At 38.6% G+C, this 9,832-nt stretch overlaps 1 protein-coding gene across 1 annotated transcript in view; it reads left to right on the plus strand.

Annotated features, from left to right (window-relative positions):
- The window catches only part of avl9 (AVL9 homolog (S. cerevisiase)), a 41,263-nt gene extending 35,995 nt beyond the window's left edge, over positions 1-5,268 (plus strand). Inside the window, exons 15-16 of the mRNA XM_033638664.2 lie at positions 1,924-2,012; positions 4,220-5,268. Of these exons, the coding sequence (XP_033494555.2) occupies positions 1,924-2,012; positions 4,220-4,347 (217 nt within the window). The 3' untranslated portion in view covers positions 4,348-5,268. The remainder of the gene's footprint in view (positions 1-1,923; positions 2,013-4,219) is intronic.
- The last annotated feature ends 4,564 nt before the right edge of the window (positions 5,269-9,832 follow it).

Consider the following 9,832-nt stretch of genomic DNA (forward strand, 5'->3'; position numbering starts at 1 on the left):
ATAAAGACAAAAGGAAGTTGGCACAGCGAGGACAGATTCTTGGTGGACGTGCAGCCGTGGAGCTGGATCATTGATCCCTAGCAACAAGCGCCTAGCAACTGCAGCTTGTTTGGTGGATCCCACTCGGTGTCCCCACGAGTTGTTGGCGCCGCAGGACGTCCGTCTGACTCCCCGAGACGCCACAGAGGCAGCGAGCTGTGGTATCACTTCACGCTTGGCCAGGCTCATTGTGCACAGAGTGGTGTGGTGTTGATGCTGTAGTCAAATAAACACTGTATCTGTCTGTGGTGGGGAGGATTGACAGCAGTGATACCAGCGACACATGGCTCACTTTAAGCTGAAGGTCTCTTATAGATGAATTCATGGCTCTGACAGGTGCTTTTATTTACTCCTGTCCGACGGCCCCGTTAAAGCTGAAATGTTTGTGTTTGAATCATATTTCTTCCTTAAGTTGTTAAGGCTGCTGGTCTTATTTTTCTTCCCTGTGCTGTTCAGATAAAGTTAATGAAATAAAAAAAATTCTATTCCTAGCCTGTAAAAATAATGGACGTAGCTTCCGTGACGTCACCCATTGGTTTGTGGACTCCAGTTTTGAAACTTTGAGTTCAGCATTTCAGCTGTCGCCATCTTGTTTTTTGGGGCCAGAAGTGACCATATTATGGTGGGAGGCTGGCGCTGTGAGAAGCTGAGGACACTTTTGGCAGTCATTCAAAGCAGCCCGCACTTAATTATGTGAAACTATGAGCCTTAATAGAATGTAAATGGGTGAGTTATACACTAATGACTCCCCTGTACAGTTGTCATGAATGAGAAAATAAGCTATAGAGACTAACACTGTTGTTTGCACCAGGCTGTAAAAATATTTATTGCTGCTGTAAAGTTGGCCATTTTAACGTGTGGGTCTGTGGACATTGACTGGCTTCTGGAGTTAGCCTCAAGTGGCCATTAGAGGAATTGCAGTGTTTTGCACTTCCATGTTGGCCTCAAATTTGCAGCCAAACTGTTGCAGCATTTACCGTGAAGGGACTTGTTGTGTACGCACTCATAGGCACGATAAATTGCTTTACAGGAGGATAATCTGAAAAATCTTTGTTTAGCACGCTTTAATAATGCTATATGGAATTTTTTTTGCTATCATTCATTTGGCTACTGTCTGAGTCTGGTGTGCTTTATTTTTTGGGATGCTCTGCTATTCTTAGAAAACTTTTTCCGTGACCACAGAGAGCCCAGGGAGGTGAGTAAATCTCATTTTTTCCACACCATTAAATATTTATAGAAGTAACAGTGTCATCTTGTCCAAGGAAAAACATGATGGCATTTTTCCCATTACCACTCAAACACACTCAAACTGTGTGTGTTATCTTATCAGAAGTAAGCAGTTCCTGCAGGCAGCAGCAGCGTAGTAAAATCACAGCGACCAGGTTTATTTTCAGATGAAATAATTGGCTCGTTAGAGGGTGTGAAGGCACAGAGTGACAGCTGCTAACACTTATAAACATCCTCCTTTTAACTGCACTGCTGTTTGCCCAGATGATGCAGGAGTGAGATTCCTGCTGAATGCCAGGTCAGTGGGGATCTATGTGAAAGGTTGCACGTTGGACTCGCACCAAGCTGCTGCTGTTGAAATAAAGCTGCATTTAGCCTTCCATTTGTTGTGAAACGTAGCCTTGCTTGTTTCCGCTCTCAGGTCAGCTCTGATCATCAGATACACCACCTGTGACTGCTGCTCAGCCTCTGCCATTACATAATCCCCTCTAACAGGTTGCTGCAACATTTAGCAACAGCACTTTTTTTGTAGTTTGTTTCTGGGAAAGCAGGAAGAATTCCCACAATGTCACACCGGAGATGGGGAACGGAGGGGAGTGTGTGCATACATGGTTTGTAAACTTTTTTGTGTTCTCCTCTTCTTCATGTCCACTGCAGCTCAGTGCAGAACAGCGAGAGAGGGAAGAAGATCGGAAACGCCATGATGACCACCAGTCGCAGTATGGTCCAGACAGGGAGGGCAGTGGGTAAGAAAGCTCAGTAAACAATCACAAAATGAAATGTCTGAGGGAAGATATTCAGGGTGGCACCCAATAAATAAGCTGAAAGGGATCAGTGTCTCACTTCTGCTGCTGAGACAATATTTTCGGTGTACATGAACCAGAACAACGTATTTCCAATAATCATGTAAACTGTAGATTTATTAATCATTGCAATTATAAAATTCAGAAAATGATTCATGAAAAATGTTCATCCAATGTTCCCAAAGATTTATAAGAATGTGAAACAGAGAAAGGCGGCAAAACCTAACATAAGCAGAAACTGGCTGATGTTTTGTATTTGTGTTAGTGCGTTTACTTAAAGGTGTCTAAGATTTAGGGGGATTTAGTGACATCTAGTGGTGAGGATTGCAGATTGCAAAAAGCTGAAACTTCTCCTGGTTAGGATTCCCTCAGTGTTCATAGTTAAGAAGTTTTTTTTCTGGGAGTTGAATTATCTGTAGAGTTCTCCTCTCCAAAACAAACAGATGCAGTGATTTAAAACGGTAAAATCACTGAATAAAGCAGTTTCACGTTAGGAGAATAAGTAGCCCCTTTTACACTGCCAGATTTTCAGCGAATGTTGGGCCGTATTGCCGGCAAGCTGCGAGCATTTAGACACAGAGATGCGGATTGGCGAGTTGATCCGAGGTGCCTAATTTCCGCCTCGTAGGATAGTCATATTGGTGGAACCCTTTTAGTTTAAAAAGACCGAGGCAGCCTTCCACAATGGGAGGGGCTGTTGATGACTTGTGGGAGGAGCTGTTGATGACGCCGCAGGTGCGACCCACTGGCGGTGGATAAACAGGAAACAGCTGATAGCTTGAATTAGCGAGCAGCTAGTAGCAAGAGGGAAAGGCAAACCTGACAGACACTGTAAAGATGAGCAACTGGGGAGACAAAGAATTGCGCACCCTCCTTGCCCTCGCAAACGAAGAGGCCATTAACCGTCAGATGATGGGAACAGTGAAGAACGGGCTGACTTATGAGAGAATCGCCGAAGGACTGACCAGCCGCGGCTTCCCTCCCACGTCACTGTTTACGTGACGTGCTGGGCTACATGTTTTGTTACTCGCTCATGCCCCCATTGCCCCGAAAAAGGCGCATTCTGTATAAACAAAAGGAGGTAGGCGGCATTTTGCCGCACTCCCCGATTTTGTTTTTATACTGCCAATGCTGAAAAAAGACTGATTGGGCTTTCCTGCAAATTTGCACAACTCCTATCTATAAAGGGCAAGAGTTTTTCTGACGCTACTCGTCTCTTAGGGGCTGTGAGCTATGGTGGCTGGTGCAAAAATGCAAATGTCCCTATCTAGAGCCAGTGTTTGGTTTGTCTGTTCTAGGCTACTGTAGAAACATGGAGATACAGCATAGTGATTTCTGTAGATAAGGACCCGCTCCCTATGTAGATATAAACAGCTCATTCTGAGGTAACAAAAACAAAATTTTTATTTTCAGGTGAATGAACACTAAAGAAAACATACTTAGCATATTCCATATCTGCCAATATACCCCCTAAATTCTACACACTGGACCTTTAAATGGTTTTCAGAGTTGATGAATTTTATGTCACTCAGTTAATTGATTAATGGTGTCACCACTAATATCACTAATTCTCAGACTCTTAGGATAAAAATATAAATGAAAACACATGCTGCCCTCTCAGCCAGCTCTACTTGAAACCAAAGTACATTCTAATATTTGCAGATTTAGATAGTGTACAAGAAGCTTTTGTGCTTGTTTTTTTAATTTTTATTTTTAAATAAAAATTATTAAGTCATATCTCCAATTCCATGGCAATCAGAGCTCATGCTAACCAGCCAGTTCTTCTGTTTATTCCAAATAAACCAAAAAAATGTAAAATGTATCTCTTCCTGTCTGTCAAATGATTTTCCTACTTAAGAACAGCATGTCAAAATGTGATGAACTGGTTTTAATAATTGTTTGCAAATTGATGGCAGACCCATACGGTATTTTCGCCTGTAGAATTTGGACGGTACCTAAGCAGAATTAAGATAAAAATTGTTATCTTAAATGAATATCATCTATCATATTAAATGTTTGTTTTAACAAAAAGAAGCTAATGTCGATGTTGCTATGGACACGTTTTTGTTGATCAGTAGGACAGAAATAAAAAAACAAATATTTATTTACTTGTTTTGTGAAGTCTGACTCTTCTCCACCTCTGCTCTCAGGTCAGTCTGTGGGCGGAGCATTGACCAGCGCCAAGTCGGCCATGTCCTCCTGGTTCTCCACCCTGGCCCAACCTGCAGCTGTAACCACTCCAGAGTATGCGGAGCCCGCCACAGAGGTCCAACCCTGAAACCCAGCAGTCCCCTGTCTCTGACTTTGTCCTCGTCCTCTGATCTTCTGCCTGCTGAAGCCTGAGGGTCAGTGGACTGAGAGCTGCATTTATGAAGGAAAAAATGGTCATTCTCAGCATCAGGTTTTAAATCTGAACCTGTCATCCTTATGTTTGGTGACTCTGGGTGATGCGACAGCACTCTGGACAGGAAGATAGCGCAGCCGTTATACTAACTGTACAGTCCATATCCACTGTGAGGCAAAGACTGCCAGCGCTTTTGATCAAAAACCCAGAAATTTCAGCAGGCTGCATCACATCTGACCGCCTGTTTGGATTCCTGGATGCTTTTTCCTGTGACACACTTAATGATGCTGTCGTTGGGGTTTACGGTGTTTAATCTTTTGCTGCATTTCTAGACTTTGTCTATATAGCTGACTATTTTGCTGACAGAAAGTACATAAAAACAAAAATAAATTGGTGTTACGGGATTTGAGCATGAGCTGTGGCACCTTGAAGATTTATAACGGTTTAGATTTTAAATTAAGTCTGGCTCATGTTCAGTGATGTTGTTGTAATGACACTGTGGTTGTTGTGGTAACAGCATGAATTCCTGATGATAACCCAGCGGGCACCATACATCAGAATGACATCAGAGAGACGTTGGCGTCTTAAGTTGGACAGATGTTAAAAATATTTTATTTTAAATGTCTAATGATGTTAAAAATAGTTAATAGATGTTTTGCAGATGATTAAATGTCGGTATTATACATCAAGATGTGGCATAAGACATTAGGAAGACACTGGATACTTCACAACTTAAAACCAGCAGTTGACATTTACATTAGAGGTCCTGACACTGAATTTTGGTCACCCAACTTCACAATCTAAATTCAATCAAATATCAATGTCTAAAGACAGTGGCCATCTGGGAAAAATAAATTTTGAGTGACCTAACAATGATTTTCATTATGTTTTTTTTTTGTCTTTTTTAATGATTATTAGTTTTTTAATGTCAGAAAATAGTAAAAAAAAAATATCCAAAATATATTAAAAGGTTATCAAACAAAAGCCAAAAATAGAACAAAAAATATCAATAAAAATATGACTTAGCTAAATAATTTAAACTGAGATGCAATGCGTCAATAATTAAAGCTTATTTTCTGTTAAACTCACATCAGTTGGTTAAAAATAAAGCAAAAGCTTTAAGGCAAGATATGCTAACAAATGTAGCTAACAAATTCTACCTGGATTTTTTTTTTTTTTTTTTTTGGGGCAAGTTTGTTTGACGTAATGAGACATTAAATCATTCACATTTTCAAAATGTTCATAACTTATTCCCAATGTGATCTTTAATCAAAAGAAAAGAAGATAATGTTATAAAGATAAATGCCTGGTGTCAGATTAACTTCTGAGTAGCATTAGCTTACTGGCTAAAATGCTTACTGTTTCAAAAGTAATACTACAAAAGTATGCACTACAGGTTATTGGATAATTACCATCATGTACACAGGCGGGTGTAGTTTTATCACAGATGTTAGCTTTAGTGAGGTAGCTAGCTGAAAGAATGCTTAGCTAACAGTGTTTTCAGTAAAGCTAATGTTAGCTAGCCACAGAGTCCTCTGGATTATTCCACTGAGGAAATGTTAAGAGGAAAAAGGATAATTATTCATAATGTGGCAACACCAAAATAGAATACATGAAGTAATTAAATTAATTAACTTTTAATTAGTTTTATCAACTGGTTTGTGGTGTAGAAAATAATTAAAAGCTTTTTGCTACTTTTAGCCAACTGCTCTGAGCTTAAATGCAAAAAGATACACCTGTTATAATTATTTTTACCCTTTATTTTAAATATCTAATGTACTGTGTTATTTGTTGATGTATTAGCTATACCTTTGACTTGTCTGATAACCTTTAAGTACATCATTTCAATTTCCCGGTCTTAAAATTATGAATTTTGTCCAACCAACAGTTGATAACTCCTAAAATATTAAATTTAAGACTATATAAAATAGATAAGCACGCAACAGAGAATATTGCTTTTTTTTTTTTTTGGATAAATGACAAAACTTGAAAAGCAGCTCTGGAATTTTACATTTCCTGTTAAACAGGTTTCTCTCCATTCTCAAGCTTCTATGACAAATGCAGAACAATACATTATTTACAAAATCTGCTGTTATGGCAATAACCACAGTGTTATTACGTAAATCCTTGTGTACCTAATGCCTGACTCTGTGCCCTGATAAACATGATGAAAACTTCCCTTGACTATGAAGGAACCTGCACCCAGCTGTGTGTTTGATTAACCCTCACCCAGGCCTTTTTATAAGATATATATATTGGGAGAACTATATTTAGTAAATCTGAGAATAGTTTAAAGTCAGATAACTTATTTATTTGTTGTGTATAAACTCCATACATATCCATGTTTTGTCATGACAACACTGGAACAAGTCCTAATCTGTGGACCACTGTGTGTATTTGCACAAAGCAGCCATTATATTCTATTTATGTGAATCGTTATCTTGTATAACTGTAATTCTGAGGTGCTTACAGGATCTTTTCCCTCCATGCTTCAAATATTCAACAACAGTTGGATTAAAAGTGGTCCAGTGAGCATGCTGTCCAGTCCAGTTTTACAGCTGTATTGAGTGTCATCCCCGTGTCTTTAAAACTATTGTAATTTTTTTTCTGGTTTTCATGCTTTTAAACCTTCTTTGGCCATTGAGTCATTTTGGGGAATTTTCTTTTGATTTCTGGATTATAGTTCAAGAAAACATCATCTGTTAAAAGCTGCTTTTCGTTTCTTTTTTTACCCTCTGATGATATATTTTCATTTTGTATTTAACAGATATGAATGTATTGTGAATTAATATTCACAGAATATTTTCTTGACAGATGCTTTTAATGTATTTCAGAAGAAGTGATACTATATTGCTGTATTAAAAAATAATTAAAATATTCCTCAGACTTTTATTTCTAGTAGACTGCGATATAGGAACAATTCTTTCCTTTTATCGCACTGGGTGTTTGCGTCTGGGTACAAATGTAGGTCAGCAAAACAAAGTGGTGGCAAGTGTGTGTTTTTGTGAGAGGGTTGTTGTTGTGGTGGTAGCACATCGCTGCACAAATATGCACCCATGTGTTCGACAACAATCACAGCGGCATCACGGGGACATGAAGCCGCTGAGCTCATCCCGAGGCCAGCAGATATTCACACCCACTGATCCTGACCGACACCCAGTACAGCTGGACTGAGTGATTGTTTCATGTGCAGATTGTAATTTCTTTTGATTAATCATTTACCAGATCCTAAAGTGTCCTCAATGTTCTTACTTCTTTGATGAGCAGCCAACAAGAGTTTATCAAGAAGAAAAGAACTAAATCAAGTTTTAGTAAACAGTTTTAGTTCTCTTTTCTTGATAAATTATAAAACTAGAATAGTTTTCCTTAACTATTAATCAACGATCTCAGCACTTTTTCCATGTTTTAAAACCTGTGTCTTTTTCCAGGCTATTCTCTGAAGGCTCAATTTAAAAGAGTGCTATGGCAGAAGTCTGTGTGTGTGTGTGTGTGAGACACGATGGCTTTTTATGTTGTTAGACCACTGTCAGTGTCTTATTTTTTGCCATAAAAATATAATTCTAGTACTCTACCCATATGGACTTGTCAGGTAAGGCAAAAACACTGTCCACAGAACTTCCTGATATAAGACTTTTGGCTTTCAGAAAAACAGAAAAAAAGGAAGAAAAACTTGTTTTTTCACCATATTTCTCAAATTGTTGAAAATAATTGTTTTGGAAAAGATGAAATGCTCAAAAGGCACAATTATTAAATTTTAAATTTAAGACACCACCAACTATTGATTATTTACATTAAAATAACTTAGTTTAGCTTTCATGTTCTCATTTGTAAGGTGTCAACCAGTAAAAACAACTCAAACGTGATTTCAGCAACTTTATAAATCAACTGGTAAGTGTTGTTTAAGTGATGTAAACAAATCCAAATCCACAGAGATGCCACAGAGATGTCTTAATTTTTTAAAAGCAACACATTTTATGTATCTGGCGGTGGGAAAAAAAACATGGCAAGTAAAGTTTTGGTAAATGATCAGTAATGTGTTAAGTTTTTCAATTTTTTTTCAGATATTCAGCAACAAATGACACTTTTTCCAACAGCTTACTTGGTGAAAAATAAGCATGTTTTCCACAAAACTATTTTTCATTTAAAAGAAGCCAAACGTCCCAAATGTTACATTACATACATGAATTTTTAGGTTTTATGATTAAACCAAACCCTTTGCTTAAAGAACAAATGAACAAGTCTGGACATTAATATACCACTTTTCAGTACTTATTTTTGGGTAAACAAAAAATGTTTTTGACTCAAAACCAAAGCTAAAATCAACCAGCTGTTTTACAAAGAAACTTAACAAAAACTGGAAGCAGCATGAAAAACTCCATACTTTCATAAAAACAAACGAAACATGGAGTCAGTTTCAGGAACGTTTTTGGTATGTTTTTTAATAAATTAACGTTCATTCAAAATACAGTGCCAAAGGAATATGATGCAGCCAAACATGCTAGTAAGGTTTGTCATGAAGCACCTGTGCTCATGTTTTTAAAGGTAGGAGGAAGACCCCCGCCCTTCCCCTCCCCAACCCCAACCCGCCCTCTCCACTACTGCTAGTGGTTGCTGGAACAATTTCCGTAGCAACAGCCGTGGGCCAGCCCTCTCCTCTCACAACCAATCAGCAGCAAGATTCCTCAATATTCACTCAAGAAAAATTAAATCTGATAGGAAAATGGATATCTACCCACAATCACACTACAGTAATGTTTAATATTAAATTAAAAAAAGACACTAATACAAAATAGACCTGGTTATTTTCCCCACACTAGAACAGTTGTCTTTTAAACATATGAAAAATATATATTTTATTATATATATATTTCAGCAGCTTGGAAATAAAAAAAAAAAAAAAAAGCATGAGCCCAAAACCTAATGAGAGTGGAGTTGTGTGTTTGCAGAGACCCTCGTGGAAAGAAAAACAAAAGATCATGTGACGACAGATGGAGTGAGGTGTAAACTGCTGGCTGTGTGGAAGACCTGTGTCCAAACAGACTGACAGACGGGCTGCGGAGGCGCTATAGTAGAGTTGGGGTGGAGGGCAAAGCGGTGAAGGAGGAGAGGTGATAGGTGGCCGGACCTGCAGCCACCCTCTTTTTAAACCCTCTCCGCCTCTCACTTGTTTCCCCCGTCAGCCCTCCAACCCCTCCCAAAAACTACGGCCTCTGTTCCTCTCGTCTGTGGGGCCTTTTTGTTGAAGAAGAAATGTGTGGATCCGGTTTTTAAAGGAACACTCAAAAAAATCTAGCAAATACTTGTAAGCTTTGAGATGTGGCTCTGAAATGTTTATATTTTGCTCATTTGTGGAGGATGGTAATTGTATTTAGCCTGGATTCAAATGGAAACCCAAAACCACAGCAAGAAAACATGTCTA

The sequence above is a fragment of the Epinephelus lanceolatus genome, chromosome 20, assembly GCF_041903045.1.
Source record: "Epinephelus lanceolatus isolate andai-2023 chromosome 20, ASM4190304v1, whole genome shotgun sequence".
Lineage (NCBI taxonomy): Eukaryota > Metazoa > Chordata > Actinopteri > Perciformes > Serranidae > Epinephelus > Epinephelus lanceolatus.